This window comes from Microcaecilia unicolor, chromosome 13 (assembly GCF_901765095.1).
Source record: "Microcaecilia unicolor chromosome 13, aMicUni1.1, whole genome shotgun sequence".
Lineage (NCBI taxonomy): Eukaryota > Metazoa > Chordata > Amphibia > Gymnophiona > Siphonopidae > Microcaecilia > Microcaecilia unicolor.
In genome coordinates, this window is record NC_044043.1 from 103138659 (window position 1) to 103159287 (window position 20629).

Sequence of the window (20629 nt, forward strand, 5' to 3'; positions counted from 1 at the left end):
CATACATCAGTGCAGTCCTCCCGAACTTACAGAGCTCAAAAGCACTTCATCTGCTCTTACAAGGCACGATCTCTATCTGGACTCGTTTGCCAAGTGATCACAAGATGGCTGCGGTTTTTTATAAGCTGACGTCAGACGCTCTCACTGAAAACTCCAGAGAGCGTCTGACGTCAGGTTATAAAAAAACCACAGCCATCTTGTGATCACTTGGCAAACGAGTCCAGATAGAGACTGTGCCTTGTAAGAGCAGATGAAGTGCTTTTGAGCTCTGTAAGTTCGGGAGGACTGCACTGATGTATGTTTTTCTTTTCTCTTTCTTTTTTCAGATCTTTTTCAGTCAAACACCACGGACCCTGAGGCAGTATTTCGAAACTTTGGCCGGAGTTGGGCCGTGGATGGTGTCTGTTGACTGTTATACAAAAAGATAAGTAACCGATTAGTGAATTTTCACACGGTATATTTTTGGAAAAGTATTTTGAGCATATTAGCCATATTTAGAAGAGGTTTTTGCCTATGATGATTTAGAGGACCTCCTTATGTTGATATTATCAACGATAGAGTGTTCCTCTAGATTTTGAGGCATCCAGGAGCAAACATAAGCAATGACACAGTTAAAATACAAAATGAGCGCTAAAAACTGAAATTGAATAGTTATGCATCACTATCATTATAAAAAATATTAAAAATACACAATTAAATAAAAACAGATATACAGGCAAATATATCGTGCTGTATACTATTCAGCCTGGTGAATATTAGCCAGTAACTCATAAACATATATTCAAAAGGATAAAAATAAACCAATCTAAAAAGTGGAGACATATAAATACACGAATATTTATAAAATTAATAAATACTCCAAACATTTAACCTTACAGACTGATCTCAACTCAAACTTAGTGCTAAAAAAATTGTATGCATAAAACTGAAGTACACTAAGGAAAAGTTCTTAATTTACTGTGCAAAATGAACATATATGCAAGCTAATACACGGTTTATTAACTCTGTGCATACCATGACAGTAATGAACCTCACTCCTACACCAGGATATGTGGAGTATTATCTCAATCTCTCAAATTTACTGCAAGCATTCACTACAGGACTTGACTGTGCCAAATGACAGCTTCTTTCTGGAGTTCATAGGATGTAATATATATAGGTAATCTATCCACATGTGCTTGAAAATTCCTTTTAATGAAGCCTGTGGCAACCAAAATGACAGGGACATTTTTTTATTGGGTTTACTCTTTGTGGGAGTGGTGGTAAAGTAGTAGGATGGTTATTGGTGGAAAGGTTTCCTTAAATTGCAGCTAGCTCCTCTGAGCTAATTCATTCTCTTTTTTTTTTTTTTTTTTTTTTTGCAGAGAGCTGTACATAGATAGAATAAGCTCTAAGCTTCCGAAAGGTCTGCTTAAGATTAATACACCACAGTTACTGCATTCAATAAAATGTGTCTTGATAGTTTGGTTTCATGTAAGATAATTATAATCAAGTGTAATAAAACCAATTGAAATTTTAAGTAATTTGGGGGAGAAGAGTTATCAATGTGGACTACTGTTAATCTGGGTTATTAGTAACTAGGTCTCATTACATAAAATGAGCATGAATTAGTGATAAAATATCCCATCTTAATTTTATTTTTGTTACATTTGTACCCTGCACTTTCCCACTCATGGCAGGCTCAATGTGGCTTTCATGGGGCAATGGAGGGTTAAGTGACTTGCCCAGAGTCACAAGGAGCTGCCTATGCCTGAAGTGGGAATCAAACTCAGTTCCTCAGTTCCCCAGGACCAAAGTCCACCACCCTAACCACTAGGCCACTCCTCCACTGTTGCTACTATTGGAGATTCTACATGGAATGTTGCTATTCCACTAGCAACATTCCATATAGAAGTCGGCCCTTGCAGATCACCAATGTGGCCGCGCAGGCTTCTGCTTCTGTGAGTCTGACGTCCTGCACTCACAGAAACAGAAGCCTGCGCAGCCTTCTACATGGAATGTTGCTAGTGGAATAGCAACATTCCATGTAGAATCTCCAATAGTAGCAACATTCCATGTAGTATCTCCAATAGTAGCAACATTCCATGTAGAATCTCCAATAGTAGCAACATTCCATGTAGAATCTCCAATAGTATCTATTTTATTTTTGTTACATTTGTACCCTGCGCTTTCCCACTCATGGCAGGCTCAATGCGGCTTACATGGGGCAATGGAGGGTTAAGTGACTTGCCCAGAGTCACAAGGAGCTGCCTGTGCCTGAAGTGGGAATCGAACTCAGTTCCCCCAGGACCAAAGTCCACCACCCTAACCACCAGGCCACTCATGTTGATAACTACCCCTAAGTGTGTAAATAATGGCAGAGGAAGACCAACGCAGCCCTTCGAGTCTACCCAGAAAGATGGTTGGCATTGTACTGTCACAGTGCACGTTAATTTCTCCATCATCCCAGGAATGGGTTGGGTGGGTGAGGGAAAGGGTGGAAGTGAAAGTAAGACAGCAGAACAAATTAAATAGTTTTAGTGCTAAGCAGTTCAACCAGTGGGAGGAAAGGGGGGGGGGGAGATTGTTGTTGTTTTTTCTTTAGTGAATAATATAGATTTAGGAATCTCTATAGTAAACCAGAAAAAAAGTAAATACAGATAAAATAAACCAAAAAAGACAAAAATTTATAACTCAGTAGAGATTAGCTTTCAGACATGCACTGCTGGAAACCAATTCATGTGTTTTGAGCTGACGGCTGCTGGACTTTCTTGCTTAAGAGTTGGCATGAGATATTTATGGGTTGAAACCCTCCCCCCCCCCCCACACACACACACACATCTGGTAGAGTCCATAAAGACAGAGGTACCACTAGAAGTATTGTGGAACCAACCTTTAGGAAGTCCAGGAAGGACGGCTTGCTGAGGCAGCCCTTCTTGATCAGCGTCATGGCATTCGTAAAGTTATTCACGTAGTCACTGTACACATCCAGCACCATTGATTTGGAGAACTAGAAGTTGAAGGATAGACAGATACTCAGCAGTTGATGGTGCATTCCCAACTTGAGAAAAGTGCAAGAGAAAAAGATTCCACCAAAGGAACGTGTTTCTCAATTGCAAATCCATCTTGAGTGCCAAGAAGCAGAACAAAGAAAATAATTTTGTAAAGAATTTCTCTCTATAAAGCAGGCTTCACACACACAGAAAATGGTTATTCGAAAGAGTGTAGAGGTGTCCAAGCATTACAAGCAGGTACAATGAAAGGTTGCATCTCTTTTACACAATTATTACACAGGTGTCCCAGGGGCATAGTTTGGGCAGAGCTGCAGTACATAGACGTAATTTATCAAAAATGAAAGTACTTGACATGGACACTTTTCCGCCTTCCACAGAGGTGTCAATCATTGCAGGAGCCTATAAGATACAGGCATATACGCGCTGACATAACCTTATAGATGCCTTGCTATGAAAGTACCTTAAAGAGCTACAAAATACCACATTAGCTGCCACACCAAAACTACACTCGTGACACAGCACATTGCAGCTAACTCAGACATGTTACAAATCTTCATAAGGACACTTTTCTGTGGGATAGTGCTGTATCCACCCGTTAGCCCAGAAACGCAGACAAATGGGCAGGCTGGAAAAATCCATCTGGACCCCTAACAGTCCCCTGAAAAAGAGGACATGTCCGGGGAAATCCCTATTCCTGCTTTGGTCAGAGTGCCCGAAATACCTGTGGCTGTCACAGAGCTTGGTTTTCCTTTCTAGTTTCACTTTCAGGGGAGAGGGAGGGGAACAGTAAGAACTGGGGAATTACGGAGGGGTCATGCATTAATCCCTGCAGTGGTCAGCTGCTCAATCAGAGAACATTTTTTACCCTGGACGTGACTGAAACAAGTCTAACTTTGGATGTCCTATATCCACGTCTTGCCCCCCTTTTCTGGTAACTATTTAACCAACCAGAACAGCTGCTCTCCGATTAAACAGGGCTTAACCAGCTATCCACCGATATTAAGCAGATGATAACCGGCTATCCCCACTGAATATCCCCGGTTAATGGCTAGCAGATAGCCAGTTATATCACACGATATAACTGGCTATCTGCCAATTTTTAAAGCTGGTTTAGCAGTCATATTTAGTCACCTGAAAATGTGGGATATCTTTGGCCATTTTAAAGATAACCGGCTAAGTCTGAATATCGACTTAGCTGGGTATTTTCAAACCAGCCAAAAATAAACCAGATATTCAATGCCGTTCCTTTTATCTTGCTGCACCATACGCCTGGAATAGACTTCCTGACAAGTACGTCAAGCTCCATCTCTGGCGATCTTTAAAACTAGACTAAAAGTTCATCTTTTTGAGGCTGCTTTTAACGCCTAACGTCCCGGCAATGAATATCCGGGCTCAGCACCGACCGAGGGAGTTAGCCAGTCTCCACGGTTTGAATATCGGCCCTTTTCTTCTTCTTGTTAGATTATCACTGTTGGACATCCTGTTTTTGGGCCCTCCCTAGTCCTGCCCAAAACATGCCCTGTTGCTATTTGAACAAACTGTAGTGTTTGAGGCTGCTCCTTTCATGTCTCTTACCGAAGCCACAAAGATATCTCCAATTTTCTCAACAGTGTCCCATTCAGCCACTCGAGAAGAAAGGGCGATGTGGAAGATAGAGTGACATTGCAGGATCTCCTTCAAGTGCAAGAAAATCAAATGGCACTTCCTCTGACTTAGCACCTTGGGCTCCATCTCCATAAGTGGATTCCGATAGTCCTGCATAGGAAAAGAAAATCTGATAATTCCCAGTTCTCACCTTCACTGTCCCTAACCCCTGTGACACACACTAATGAAAATGTAGAAATAAGTCAATGATGTGCTGGCCAGGTGACAGCATCTAACTGTCTTCTACAATGAGATAACATTATCAGAAAAGGGTTGACCTGGCGGCTCAGTGTCAATACTGTCATTTTCTGCACCTGCTCTGGAGGCAGTGTTCAGAGTCCTTGATGGGACTAAAATAGTGACACCTAGTGGATAAACTTAGTGTCCACTATTATATTGTTCTAGAGCAGGGATGGGCAACCACAGTCCTTGAGGGCCACAACCCTGTTGGGTTCTCAAGATTTCTACAAAGAATATGCATGAAATCTATTTGTATACAATAGAAGTAGCACATGTAAATACATATCATATATACTCATTGTGGAAATCTTGAAAACCCGACAGCGCTGTGTCACTTGAGGACCGTGGCTGCCCACTCCTGTTCTACAAGGTGCATTAGTGCACAGCCTACAACTAAATCGGTCACTGCAAAGACTGGACTAAATGAGTTGGGAGAATACCCCTGGCCAGTTGCAAATGAAGGCTCATGGATGTGTAATCCAAGCCCCAGCAGATTCTAGTGAATCTGACAGGACAAAATGTTTAACAAACCTTAGTTCAGTTTTATTACCAGCTCAATAAATCAAACCAGTGATTAGAGTTGAGAACCAGAGAAGCCCACACCATAATTCAACTTCTTTCACCAACACTCCTTGTGACTTTGAGCAGGTCACTTCACCCTCCAGCATCCCAGACATAAAACAAATTCTAAGCCCTCTTGGAACAGAAAAATACCCACAGTACCTCATGTAACTTGCTTTGAGTTATGGTTTTTTAAGGTGAAGAAGCAGATTACTTGTACACGTTGTAGACTGTACTCCACCTTGGACAGAGTGCAATGTCTCCTAAAAGCAGCACAGGAATGCCTATTTAATTTAAATAATATATAAAATCCAAACCCAGAAGGTGAATCGGCAAAGAAAGGACATCCAGTAGCACTGCACACGCAGTCCACAATAGGGAAATTCCTGGGCTCCGTAGACCCTCTCCTAACTATTACACTATTCTCCAATGGAATCTGAAGTCTTGTAGTTGTGGCCCATCTGTGACGAACTCCATGGAAACGATCATCTTCCTACTCACCTGCAGAATCCGCTTCAAGGACTCAAAATAGCTGTTCTCACTCTGCACAATGGAACCCATGATATGACGTCGCACTACCTACGATCCAGAAAGAACCAGTGTGAAAATAATGAATAAAGCAGGACATCTCATTTCTCAATCTCCACAGCCTCAATGGAAACAGCGTTTCATCCTCTGGTTGTATTAGTTGCTCTATAATTCCTGCCAATGAAATATCACCAATGGACATGTATGACGTAGTCCTATAATACATTCACAGATATGTTGAGCGAATGCTTAAATAGAACAATGGCAAATACGTTACACAGACGACAGTCTTTTAGTGGCCATGGTTTCATCCGTATCCTGAGAACTTTCTAATCTTCAAAGCTGTCTAAAAGCAGTGTAACATCTGGAGCTATGGTTCGGGGGGAAACGTTTTTCTAAAGTTGGTATGTGGAAAATTTGGGGTTAGGGTTTGTAGGGCCTTCTTTGTCAGCCTCAGCATTCCAATCTTTGTTCTAAGTTGAATTATGGACTTATTATAAGATGTCAAAATTGACTCGGCATGAATCTAGTTAAGTGTTGCTCCTGCAAGTCAGCTATAGGTATTTTTAATCATATGTTTTTGAATTTAAAACATTTTGGGGCTTCAACATCTGTGCTGGTAAATTATAAAACAGTAGCTATGTGATCAGCACAGAGGATCTGTAAGAGAGAAGAAGGGATTGTAGAGCTTAGCAGTTGGTGTGGATGAACAGCTTAGATGGGTCATATGGAGGGGAATAATCGAACGGCGTCAGCGAAATAGATTGCCGGCGATCTATTTTGGCAGTGCCACAAACAGCTGGCCGAACCGTATTATCAAAAAAGATGGCCGGCCATCTTTTCTTTCGATAATACGGTTTGGCCCGGCCAAATGCCACAGTTCGCCGGGTTTGAGATGGCCGGTTTTGTTTTTCAGCGATAATGGAAACTAAAAGTGGCCATCTCAACCCCAGCTTAATCCAAGGCATTTGCTCGTGGGAGGAGCCAGCATTTCTAGTGCACTGGTTCCCCCTCACATGCCAGGACACCAACCGGGCACCCTAGGGGCCACTTCTAAAAATTAAAAAAAATATATACAAATAGCTCCCAGGTGCACAGCTCCCTTACCTTGGGGTGCTGAGCCCCCCAAATCCCCCCAAACCCACTCCCCACAACTCTACACCATTACCATAGCCCTTATGGGTGAAGGGGGGCACCTACATGTGGGTACAGTGGGTTTTGGGGGGAGGGGGGTTTGGAGGGATCAACACTTAGCACCGCAAGTGTAACAGGTAGGAGGGGGGATGGACTTGTGTCTGCCTGCCTGAATTGCACTGCACCCATTAAAAACTGTTCCAGGACTTGCATACTGCTGTCAGGGAGCTAGATATGACATTTGAGGCTGGCATACAGGCTGGGGAAAAAAGGTTTTTATTTTTTTTAGTGAGGGAGGGGGTTGGTGACCACTGGGGGAGTATGGGGAGGTCATCCCCCATTTCCTCTGGTGGTCATCTGGTGAGTTGGGGCACCTTTTTGAGGCTTGGTTGTGAAAATAAAAGGAACAAGTAAACCCGGTGAAATACTGATTAACGCCGCTTTTTTTTCTATTATCCGCAAAAGCCAGCCATCTGGTAGCCACGCCATGCCCGCCAATGTCCCGCCTTTGTTACGCCACTGACACGCCCCCTTGAACTTTCGCCGGCTCGGCGACGGGAAAGCGGCGATGGTGTCAAAAAAGCAGCTTTTGATTATACCGATTTCGCTGCTTTTGAGAGATCACCAGCCACCTCCCGATTTATGTCGGAAGATGCCCAGCGATCACTTTCGAAAATAAACCTGATGGTCATTGTCTGCTGTCGTTTTCTATGTTTCTCTCTAATTTCTTAAATGTCTATAACTATGTACAAGACCATTTTCTGCAAGCAAACATGACCTAAGGTGTCCTTTAACCAGGGGCGTATCTGGAATCCGGCGGTAGGGGGGGCCAGAGAGGGGGGGCACATTTTTGCCTCCCTCCCCCCCCCCCCCGCCGCCTCTCTCCACCCCCTCCCCACCGTCAACCCTCCCCCGTTGCTTACTTTTGCTGGCGGGGGGGGGGCCCCAACCCCCGCCAGCCGAGGTCCGAACCGCAATCTCCATATTTCGTCTTCCTCCGTGGCCATGTGCTTCAAGGAAGTAACGCTGCAGTGCTGATTGGTTGAATCCAGTTCGGCGTCTGACGTCGCTGCGACGTCAGACGCCGAACTGGATTCAACCAATCAGCACTGCAGCGTTACTTCCTTGAAGCACATGGCCACAGAGGAAGACAAAATATGGAGATTGCGGGTCGGACCTCGGCTGGCGGGGGTTGGGGCCCCCCGCCAGCAAAGGTAAGCAGCGGGGGAGGGTTGACGGCGGGGAGGGGGGCCAGGGCGAAATCTGCGGGGGCCCAGGCCCCTGTGGCCCCACGCAGATACGCCCCTGCCTTTAACTAAGCTGTGGTAAAGGGGGCCTACGCTAGCATCAGTGCATATTTTCACACCCATCAAGGCCCCCTTTTACCACAGCAGGTAAATAGCTATCTTTTATCACAAAAAGAAATTGTTGTGCAGTAAGTAAACCATTTGTTGCATAGCCATTTCGGGGGGGGGGGGGGGGAGCACTTACCACCAGCACCCATAGAGGTGGCGGTAAGGGCTTCCATGCTAACTTGGTGGTAATCGGGCAGCATTGATTTCCACCAGGTAACCATTGGCGCTACAAAAACAGAAACTATTTTTCTAGCGCCATTTGCCACTGGGGGTGAGAACTACCTGAAGACCTCCTGCAGTAGCCCTGGACCGGTGGATGGTAAAAGGTCCCCTAAATGCAGTCAGGTTTTATGACATCCTCTCCTCACCCAAAGTGAGAGAACCTTTAGCAAACTGGTCTCTGAGTGACCTGCGCTTTTCCAACCACTGTCAAGAAAAGCCAGCAATGACTAGTTAGATGTATTTCCTAATAAGATACTAAACAACGGCAGACGACAACTCACAGAAATAGAAACAGAAAGGAGGCTGTCCACTACAGAGTACAAAGTCAGAAAAAAAAGAAGTAGTGGGCCCACAAAAGGGAAATTCAGGATATGTATTCAATTCAAATTTCATTCATAACCGTCATCAGAACACTTCAAAAGGATTAAATAAAACAAGCAAACAAAGATCTCAAATTTAAAAACCAATAAATATCAACTACAAAAAGGGAACAGATAACACAGTAAAAACGTTTAAAATGATCATATAAAAAAGAATATTTAAAACTCCTGCCTGGAGTGACAGCTACAGAGCAATGTCTGCTTATAAGATAACCCTTTGCCAAATACAGAACTTACGCAAAGGTTTCAAATCAAGCAACAAAAATTAATTAAAAATAATCAGAATTTTAAAAGAGTGGAGGAGTGGCCTAGTGGTTAGGGTGGTGGACTTTGGTCCTGAGGAACTGAGTTCAATTCTCAGCACAGACAGCTCCTTGTGACTCTGGGCAAGTCACTTAACCCTCCATTGCCTGCCGCATTGAGCCTGCCATGAGTGGGAAAGCGCAGGGTACAAATGTAACAAAAAAAAAAGACAGCATCCCCAAAGAATTATATAACTGACATTTATAGGACAGCTGTCAATATGTAAAATATCAAACCAAAAAACTCTTAACACAGAGCTGGCAATCAACAGAACATATAGAAGGCTATTTTGATATAAATAAATAAGCAAAACAGCTCTTCCAAGGAGTTTTAGAGAGGGCAGGAATGTATAAAATGTTATTAGATTTTGTTGTTTCATACAAATTTTTTTAACCCTTAATATGCACCACCATTTTTTAAGGTTCTCGTGATTTTTTTTGTAAAGTATCTCTTTATCTGTCTACTGGATAGATTCGTATGAGTTTGTTACTCCAGGCAGGAATTTTATATGTTCTTGTTTATATGTTCTTTTTATGTTTTTTATGCTTTATTTGTTCCTTTTTTGTAATTGATATTTGTTTTTAAATTTGAGACATTTGTATTCACTGGTTTTCTTTAAGAGGTGAATCAAAGAAGTTCTGGAAACTCCACTCTCTGGCCACTTCAATGCTTCCTTAGAGTCCAGAGTGGTCCCCGGACGACTGAAAAAGGGTGGATGTGGTCCCTCTGCACAAGAGTGGAAGTAAGGAGGAGGGTGGAAATTACAGACCGGTCAGTCTGAACTTGGTGGCGAGTAAACTAATGGAAATGCTTCTAAAGCAGAGGATTGTGAGGTTTCTTGAATCGAATGGACTGCAGGACCCAAGGCAGCATGGCTTAACTAAAGGCAGGTCATATCAGACAAATCTGAATGATTTCTTTGACTGGGTAACCAAACAGTTGGACGTGGAAGGGGCGCTAGATGTGGTGTACTTAGATTTCAGCAAAGCCTTTGACACGGTTCCGCACAGGCGACTCATAAATAAACTGAGTACGCTCGGTATGGGACCTAGAGTAACTGACTGGGCTAAAAATTGGTTGAACGGAAAGAGACAGAGGGTAGTGGTGAATGGAGCTTGCTCTGAAGATAGGGATGTTATCAGTGATGTACCGCAGGAATCGGTCCTAGGGCCGGCGTTTTTTAACATCTTTGTCAGTGATATTGCGGAAGGGCTGTCTGATAAAGTATGTCTCTTTGCGGATGATACCAAACTTTGCAACAGAGTAGACACCCCAGAGCAGTGGTGTGCTGGAGCCGGCTCGGTCCGACTCGCAAGAACCGCTTGCTAAATTTTGACAGCTCTTGCGAGCCGGCTCCATTATGGGAGGTAAGCATGGCAGGAGGGCGCCATCAAAGGCCATGCTTACCTCCCCTCCCGCTCCCAAACATGTCCAGCGATTGTCCTTCGCCCCCACCGTCCCCTCCGGCTCCCATCCATCTTTTTTATTACCTCTCCGTTGAAGCGCGCATTATTTAAAGCCCTGCTGCCCGTCTCCAGCCTTTCCTGTTTGCTTCGATGAGTTCGTTCGTGCCCTTAGTCCCGCCTTCTGATGGGATTTAATGCTAAAAAATGCAGGGTCATGCACTTGGGTCACAAGAGTCTGAGGGAACGGTACAATATAGGGGGTGAAGTGCTTCTGTGTACAAGGGAAGAGCAGGATTTGGGGGTGATTGTGTCTGATGACCTTAAAGTTTCCAAACAAGTAGAAAATGCAACGGTCATACCCAGAAGGATGCTTGGGTGCATAAGAAGAGGGATGACCAGCAGGAACAAAGAGATGATGGTGCCCTTGTATAAGTCTCTGGCGGGACCCCATTCTGGAGACCGCACCTATGGAAAGGTATAAACAGGATGGAGTCAGTCCAGAGGGCAGCTACAACACTGGTAAGCGGTCTTGGTCATCTCAGGGGCATTAATCTACAGGAAGTGAGCCTTTTTCAAATGGAGGAAAACTCTTGAATGAAGAGGCATATGATGAAGGTAAGAGGAAATAGGCTTAGGAGGAATCTAAAAAAAGTATTCGTTCACGGAAAGGGTGCTGGTAGCGTGGAATGGCCTCTTGGTGGAGGTTGTAGAGATGAGAACTGTGTCAGAGTTTAAGAAAGTGTGGGACAAGCACGTGGAATCCCTTAGGAAAAGGAAAAGTTAGTGGTTATGGAGGATGGGCAGATTGGGTGGGCCATTTGTCCTTTATCTGCCGTCATGTTTCTGTGTTAAGTACCCCTGATTCAGGTGCCAGCCCAAACATTTCAGATTTCTGAATAAAGTTGAACTTTGAATGCTATGAATAAAATGTGAATTGAATACATATCCTGCATTTTCCTCTGGTAGGCCCACTGCTCCTTTTCTCTGACTTTTTACCTTATCGCGTAATGCAGATTCGCTACTGGATGACAGTTGGAAAGTAATGAAGTATCCAAATTGGGCTTCTTAAGCCTGACATACCATATCTAATGCAAGACTAGAATTTATCAAGTCTAAAAAAAATAGATGGCAAGGCATTTGTGAACAGTCCTTCAAAACCAAAGCTGGGGTGCCATACAGCAAAAATCCCAAGGGACACAAGGTGTGGAATAACTTCTGTAAACCAATAGTGGAAAACAGTGTAAATTCTCAGAATAAGCCAGCATCAGGGGGCCAGGGAGGGAAAGACAAAGAAAAATTCAGAGAAGAAAGTAAAGGAGACATCAAGAGAAACTGGTGAAAGGAGGGCAGTGTATGACAGATGGTCAGGAGACGGTTGAACACCTGGGATAACAGTAGAACAAAGTTGATTAACAATATGGAATAGTTGATGGGAATAGTTTGCCGGACTGGATTTGGTTAGTGATATAGGATCTTCTAACTTGCCTAACGGAGGTTTTTAAATTCCCACTGAAGAAGCCTAAATCGAACCAGAGCAGGAGGAGACCTGTCCTTCTATCAGCACCTTTCTGCTTTCCTCAAACATCACCTAAAACTTCTAAGAGCCGGAGAAAATGGAAAATAAAGTTTATAGTGATGGAACGAATGGTAGCATATGTTAGAAGCACCAGGTCATCCAAAACAGAGATAAGTCACAAAGACAAAGCAGAAAGCTTGACATCAAGAGAGAAATGAGGAACTTAAAATGTAGTTTCAGAATTTATTGAAATGAATGTGTGAAACAAATTGAATAAAAGCTTGAGGAACCACGAAAAAAAAGTCAAATGAATCGAAAACAGACTGAAAAATTTTGCCTGTGCCCATCTGTACTAGCCAAACTCCAGAGGGAACTAGGTTTGGTGGATGGCAGGCTGAGATGGATGAGAAATGTAAAGACAGAAGGCTCCTGGTGCTGACCCAGTACAGGCTGGTTCTCATTCAGCTGGAACATAAGAAGAATAAAATGAAAAATACTGGCAAACATACAAACAAAGCTGGGGTCTTTATGCAGACTGATAATTAGAAAACATATAAAATCTGAGGCAGGAAACGGTTTGATTGCTAAAAATATAAATTTAATGGAAGCTTTAGCTTCTAACAGAGGTTAAGAAACTTAAAAGAAGGGATGATGAGGTGTCTCTCTTTACCACTAACCTGTTGGGGGGTTAAACCCTCCGGCATGGGCCCCAGCTGTAATGGGGGATGCTTTAGCTCCAACTCAATGACCTCAAGGAAACCCGTATCTTCCTCTTCAGAGTCCCCTGAAAAGCAAGAATGCCAGAGGTCAAGCCAGTATGATGAAGTGTGGAAGAGGGGATCTCTGAGAGAGACTTTCCCACCCTTTTTACCTCAGGCAAAGGGAAAGTGAAAATGATACACACAGGGCAGAGTGGACAATGAATATGTGTCAAGAACCAAAGAAGCACCACAAACATTCAGATTCCTGGAATCTTACTGGAGACCAAAACACTCTGCGTATGCCATACGTTAGTATTAGTGACACACCTGTGCAATCACCATTAACCTACCTCAGCTCTATCGGCCTCACGTGTCTTTTCACTATTTATTATTATGCATAGGAAACCATGAAAAGGACAGGTGAGGGGAAAATAAACCAAATAAACTATATAAGCCAAATGGTCTTCTGAAAAGTGAAACCCTGTCACACTTTCTATTTTAACCGGTTACCCAGCTTCCTCCTCAGCTCGGTGTCACCTGATCCCTTTAAGTAGATAGAAACATACTCAGGGCCCCATCTGCACGATGTTGTTGGAATCCTACTGCTCTCCTGCTCTTTCTAGCCATTTGGTTGATTTTTTGTTTTGTTTTTTTAATTACTCCTGGGGGGATTTATGGGCAACTGGGCAATCCGAAATCGGTGCAGTGTTCCTCATCACTGAATTCTGCACTTCCCATGCAGAAATCTGTACAGGCAACACAACTACTCAGCAACTTAATCTCTCTTCCTTCCATGATCTAGAGGAGTTGGTGGATGGCTACACATCAGACCACATCCTCCTCCTCTGCCATCTTGCTTCTGACCGTTCCTTTCCAGTGCGCAGCTGTACAAAGGCCTGCATGGTTCAAAGGAACATGCTGTCCTGGGCCTGTAAAGGAGAACACGGCCAAATGTGCAACCATATAGCAACTCCTCTTGCTTTGGCATTGTGTTGGAGAGGGGGAGTGGCTGGAAAAAGGTGGATTGGGTGGGTGTGTCATGGGGGGGGTTGGATAAAGGTGCAGGAGGTATGTGCCATGGGGGTTGGAGGACAGAAATGTGAGGTGATGGTTTGTATCTGGGGAGAGAGTCCAGAGGGACATACAAAACTGGGTCTTACTGAGAGTTAGGGAGAGAGAATGGAGGGGGAGTTAGTGCTGAGGAGTTGGGAGAAAGAACTCTGGAAGGCAGAAAATGAGTGGGGTGAGAAAGAAAGAAAGCGTACAGAAGGAAAGAGATGCTGGACTTTGGGGTGGGTGGGAGGACCTGCAGGGAAAGAAGGGAGAGGTGCTGGTCCTGCAAAGGGGAGATAGAACAGAAGTGAGGGAAGAGAAAGTTACATTTACTGGACTCCTGGGAGGGGTAGAAGGACAGAAGAGAGAGGGAGAGATGCTGGCCAGGAGAGAGGCAGGAGGGAAGGGAGAGATGCTGGCACGTAGGGGGGTGGAATAGGGACACAAAAATGGGAGATGCTCAACGTGGTGGAAAGACAGCGGTGATGCTGGGTCAGATAGATAGGCATGCTGAGAGAAGATGGATGGTGGACATGGAGAGGAAAAAAGTACTAAATGGACAACGAGACTCTGACAAGACAGTTAAAACAAGAAAGAAGAAAACAGTGACCAGAGACTAGGGCTAATACAATAAGAAAAATAAAATGACCAGATAAAGGTAGAAAAAGGAATTTTATTTTCTATTTATTGATTGGAATATGTCAGATTTTGGAATATGCATAGCAGACTAAAGAATAAGGCCACTTTTGAGAAGTAACAGTGCACCAACTTATAAGATTTGGAAAGTAAACACAAGAATCTTGTACTTTACTTGGAAAGAGACAGGAAGCCAATATTCAGTAATCAATAAAGGAGAAACATTATCATCTGTCTTGTTTCTGCATAACATTATCATAATGTGATTATACTTTGACAGAGAAAGAGTCAATACAGACTATGGAACACAGAAGACGCTATGGATGGAAATAACGACTGAAGAGAAGTGAAGCCCAGATCATGCAATGGAATAGTTTGAGGAAGTCAAATCACAGCTCAACAGTGTTTTACAAGCCAAGGAGGATTAGCAGAAAAGACAAGGTAGCCAGACATAAGATGGAATGGGATATGTTACCCGAGGAGGATAAATCTCTGCTTCCCACCGATAGCTGATCATCTGAATACAGCCTTTTCTTTTTCATCCTCCACATTTTCTCTTCTTTGCAAACTGAGTGTATAATTACCCTTCCACCCGACTTCCCCTAAAACCCTCTGCTTCCTGCCTTCCGTTGTGAAAGTTAAATAATAGGGGAAGTTTTGAGAGGGAACATTAGTTATTAAGATTGGTGTAGAAAGTCTGCTCCCCAAAGAGGATTCTCCTTTTTCACATCTGGAAGAGCAATCTTTAACCATTTTCCCATCAGATATGGTGAAGATGTTTGCAGCCAAGGAAATTATCTGGTTTTAGAGTTTTTAAAATCATAATTTGGAACGTCCTCATATTTCTCCTAAACCATGGTTCGCTTTTTTGTTTTTAACAGCACAGACGTATGTACGTAACTCATAGATGTGCAGGGCAACATCTGTTCATGTCACCAAAAATTGCACAATCAAGGAAAGCTAATTTTCAGCACAAACCTTTCAGTTTCCCTCAATGGAAACTACAATTTCCAATCTCAAGATGTAAATAAAGGCCAGCAAACAGCCTGGAAGCCACATCTATTAGCAACTAATTCTATACATCTTGCCCAAACCAGGACTCTTTAATCAGCCTACACATTGTTTGGCTTTTTCATTACATCTAGACCCATATTCTGGTCTGGTGTGAAGCAGGACCCCTAGTTCTGCCCATGCTCCCCACTCTTTAGCACACACACACTCTTGCTTTTATTTATTTTTAACAAAACTGATATCCTTTACCCGAGATATGTGTCTGTTTCACTTTATCCCTTTGAATATTGTTTGAATACTGAGGCCCTTTATCTGTCGTCTGAAGATAGGAATAAATGTCATAGTGTAAACACCCACAGAAGGCAAAAGTAGAGACTAATAGATGATTCACCACTGGAGACGTGAGTCCAACAGTCTTTATTATATCAGAGATAACGACCCGACACAGGCCGTGTTTCGACGCTAAAAAGCGTCTGCATCAGGGGTCAATAAATACACTACAAATCAAAACATATAACATATAAATAATGCCAATAAAAACATACATACACATCCATATAGAGATATGAAAATTCAATAGACACTAATTTTCTGATCAGAAGTCAATATGCCCAAATATGCTTAATAACCATTAAAACAGCATACATATATTCAAAAGATTTAAAAAGTTTTTGGCTTCTGCTAATATAAATCAAAAAATATGAAAATATAAATATTATGTGTATTCCAGGTATATATATAATTTTAGACTTATATTAGCTGGCATATAAGTATGTATGCTGTTTTAATGGTTATTAAGCATATTTGGGCATATTGACTTCTGATCAGAAAATTAGTGTCTATTGAATTTTCATATCTCTATATGGATGTGTATGTATGTTTTTATTGGCATTATTTATATGTTATATGTTTTGATTTGTAGTGTATTTATTGACCCCTGATGCAGACGCTTTTTAGCGTCGAAACACGGCCAGTGTCGGGTCGTTATCTCTGATATAATAAAGACTGTTGGACTCACGTCTCCAGTGGTGAATCGTCTATTAGTCTCTACTTTTGCCTTCTGTGATTCGTCATCGTAGAGAACTTTTCCTGTTCTATATTTTGGATAGTGTAAACACCCTGCAGGACTTGCAGCCTCCTATAACTGGCAGAAGCATAGCTTTAGCCAACTCTTACCTACAGTTCCTTTGCGCTGCAGAAAGTGTACTTTGCGCATGACAGCAATCCTGGTCTTCTCCAAACCATCCTTTGTGCCACTTTTCGCTGCTTTCATCAGTTGCGTCATCTAAGAATCCCAAGAGATGTATGGACAGAGACATTCACAAACAAAATGGCAGACACGGTAACCCTTCACAGCCTCGGAAAGCCAAAAATGACGTAGGACTATTCCGTAAGCCAGGAATACTGCAGCACGGTTTAACATCTGTCTATACTGTAAGGACATCAACACACAATGCAACTAATCCCCATCATTAGTGCATGACATAACAAGAGAGCAACCAGATGCAAAAGATCACAGTGGTAAAGACACCACCTGATCTCTCTTATTACTTTTACTTCCATCCAAGAATTGATATAATAATTTATATATATAATCCGCTTCTATATAAAATGAGCCAGCTAAGGATCTTTTCTGCATATCCTGTGACATCCTGAATTCTGCTAGCTTTTGCCTCAACCACTTCATGAGGACCAGGGTGAGGTTCTAGGAGGAGAGAGGCGCAGAGTGAGGTACTGGAAGCACCTGAGGAACAGGAGGAGGAGAGAGGGACAGGGTGAGGTTCTAGCAGCTGAGGAGGAGGAGAGAGGCACAGGGTGAGGTTCTAGAAGCAGCTGAGGAGGAGGAGAAGGAGGAGAGAGGCACAGGGTGAGGTTCTAGAAGCAGCTGAGGAGGAGGAGGAGAAGGAGGAGAGAGGCACAGGGTGAGGTTCTAGGAGGAGAGAGGCGCAGAGTGAGGTACTGGAAGCACCTGAGGAGCAGGAGGAGGAGGAGGGAGGGACAGGGTGAGGTTCTAGAAGCAGCTGAGGAGGAGGAGAGAGGCACAGGGTGAGGTTCTAGAAGCAGCTGAGGAGGAGGAGGAGAAGAAGGAGGAGAGAGGCACAGGGTGAGGTTCTAGAAGCAGCTGAGGAGGAGGAGGAGGAGAAGAAGGAGGAGAGAGGCACAGGGTGAGGTTCTAGAAGCAGCTGAGGAGGAGGAGGAGAAGGAGGAGAGAGGCACAGGTTAAGGTTCTAGGAGGAGAGAGGTGCAGAGTGAGGTACTGGAAGCACCTGAGGAGCAGGAGGAGGAGGAGGAGAGAGGGACAGAGTGAGGTTCTAGAAGCAGCTGAGGCGGAGGAGAGAGGCACAGGGTGAGGTTCTAGGAGGAGAGAGGCGCAGAGTGAGGTACTGGAAGCACCCGAGGAGCAGGAGGAGGAGGAGAGAGGCACAGGGTGAGGTTCTAGAAGCAGCTGAGGAGGAGGAGAGAGGCACAGGGTGAGGTTCTAGAAGCAGCTGAGGAGGAGAAGGAGGAGAGAGGCACAGGGTAAGGTTCTAGGAGGAGAGAGGTGCAGAGTGAGGTACTGGAAGCACCTGAGGAGCAGGAGGAGGAGGAGGAGAGAGGGACAGAGTGAGGTTCTAGAAGCAGCTGAGGCAGAGGAGAGAGGCACAGGGTGAGGTTCTAGGAGGAGAGAGGCGCAGAGTGAGGTACTGGAAGCACCCGAGGAGCAGGAGGAGGAGGAGAGAGGCACAGGGTGAGGTTCTAGAAGCAGCTGAGGAGGAGGAGATAGGCACAGGGTGAGGTTCTAGAAGCAGCTGAGGAGGAGGAGCACAGGACAGAGATTCCTGGAGAGAAAGGTTGAAAAAGTGTGAAGAGAGCAAATACCTTCCAGTCATATTTCTGCTTCGGTTCCTGCATGTCTTTGCCTCTGACTTTTAAAGTCACAAGGTCCCGCTTAGTTCTGCAGTGCATCTCCTTTAGTCTAATCCGGTCTGCTGAAAGCTGCAGGGTGAAACAGCAGGGCAGCGAAAGAAGTGCAGAAATGCAGCATAGGAGAAAAGTCAGAAAGAAAGATTCAGGTGAAAGCAGCCAAGAAGGAAAAGCAGGAAGCAAGTGTCAAAATGCCCACTACCAGTTATGACGGGGATAGGAGACTCCTGGCACGTCACCTTTCGACTTCCCTAGCGTTCATTATTACTGCTGCTAGATTCACTGAACAATTTCACTGGTGACTCTTTCAGTAACCTATAAATATTGAGCTTAAAGTTGGAAAGAGAGAACACTAAGAGGTAAAACGCTAAGCTTTTTATCTAGGGTAAACACACATTTACCCAGATAAAATTTAATTTTGGTTATTTCTCCATGCTCCACCCCTCAGTGCACTTCTCTACAGAGTTCTGCCTTTGAGTACATCCATTACCATATAAGAATTTAAACACAGTGGAAGCAGAATTGTATAGTAACGAAGTAAAAGTAACAGGATGCAATGCTTAAGTAAGCATTTCAGTACTTTTACTTATTACTGAGTACTACTACTACTATAAATCATTTCTATAGCGCTACACATGATAAAACTGAGCACTTTTACTTGTAACACAGTATTATCTGCAACAACCTTAAGTATTTTTAACTTGTTACAATTCAGTTTCATTACAAGTAACATGGCAGCTGAAGAAATCAATTTTCCTCCCCCCTCCTCCTACTACTACTTAACATTTCTAGAGCGCTACTAGGGTTATGCAGCGCTGTACAGTTTAGCAAAGAAGGACAGTCCCTGCTCAAAGGAGCTTACAATCTAAAGGACGAAATGTCAAGTTGGGGCAGTCTAGATTTCCTGAATAGAGGTATGGTGGTTAGGTGCTGAAGGTGACATTGAAGAGGTGGGCTTTGAGCAAGGATTTGAAGACCGACAGGGAGGGGGCCTGGCGGATGGGCTCAGGGAGTGCATTCCAGGCATGGGGTGAGGCAAGGCAGAAAGGTCGGAGCCTGGAGTTGGCGGTGGACTTGAGGAGAGGGGTAATGTGAGTATATCGGTTCAGGCGGAAGATAAGGCGTGCAGCAGAGTTCTGAATGGGCTGAAGGGGGGATAGATGGCTAAGTGGGAGGCCAGTGAGGATTAGGTTGCAGTAGTCATGGCTCCGAGAGGCAGGGGGTAGATACGGGCCCATGCCCACCCTGTCTGTCTCTGATCACCACCAATCAGGTGCCTGTCTTAGGCACCGGTTACCCTGCACAGCCATAGTAAGTTGCACTAGCATTAGTGCTTCAGCCACGTGCAAGAGGAAGCCTCCTGTGAGCCCCCCGTGCTCCTCAGTGCATTCCAGCTGAAGTTGTTGTTTGATGCAGCTCCTCTTGCAGACCACACGAACCACCAGACAGACAGAGTCAGCCAGTCCCAGGAGGAACCGGCAAAGAAACTTGCAATTGGGGAATTCTGTTCAGTTGAACTAAGGCAGGCTAGCAGCAGTGCCAGGGCTGGGCTCCCCAGTACAACTTAGCCTGCTGGCCCCTCCCCCTCATCCCGCTGTGCTGAGAAATCTGGGCAGTGGGCTGTCATCAGCCAAGTCTACAGTTTCCCTCCATCCCTGAGCACTACAAGGATTCTCCAGCACAGCACAACAATCAGAACCTCATCGGGGCACTAGATACCTTCTGTAGGTTAAAAAAAAAGTTTAATTTAATGTTCTTAGTGGGCTACTGGGTTTCCCACCAATATTAAATATAAATCTTTTTTTTCTTTTTAACTTGGGCAGTGCAGAGCCCACCCCCACCCAGGACGGAAGCCCAGGTTTAAAAAAAAAGTTTTAGATGTAATACTGGTGGATTTCTGGGTGGGGGTGGGGTCTGCAGTCACCAAAATTAAAATGCTCAGGACTAGTGGTCTCCACTCACCACACAAACAAAAGCCCATCTGATTTAAACAGTGGAAGGAGTGTACGTACTATTCCTGAGGTGATGGTCACAATCTGAAT

The 20629-nt window shown here is 44.1% G+C and overlaps 1 protein-coding gene across 10 annotated transcripts in view; it reads right to left on the bottom strand.

The window, feature by feature from the left end:
• Positions 1-20629, bottom strand: part of ARHGEF10L (Rho guanine nucleotide exchange factor 10 like) — a 180010-nt gene that overhangs the window by 92681 nt on the left and 66700 nt on the right. For 8 of the 10 annotated variants that reach the window (XM_030222304.1, XM_030222303.1, XM_030222307.1 and 5 more), the window contains 6 exons: positions 18543-18659; positions 16860-16968; positions 12960-13066; positions 5940-6017; positions 4569-4748; positions 2873-2989 (listed from right to left, as the gene is read on the bottom strand). In XM_030222304.1, the coding sequence (XP_030078164.1) occupies positions 2873-2989; positions 4569-4748; positions 5940-6017; positions 12960-13066; positions 16860-16968; positions 18543-18659 (708 nt within the window). The remainder of the gene's footprint in view (positions 1-2872; positions 2990-4568; positions 4749-5939; positions 6018-12959; positions 13067-16859; positions 16969-18542; positions 18660-20629) is intronic. The other 2 variants (XM_030222309.1, XM_030222308.1) reach the window with 1 other exon arrangement.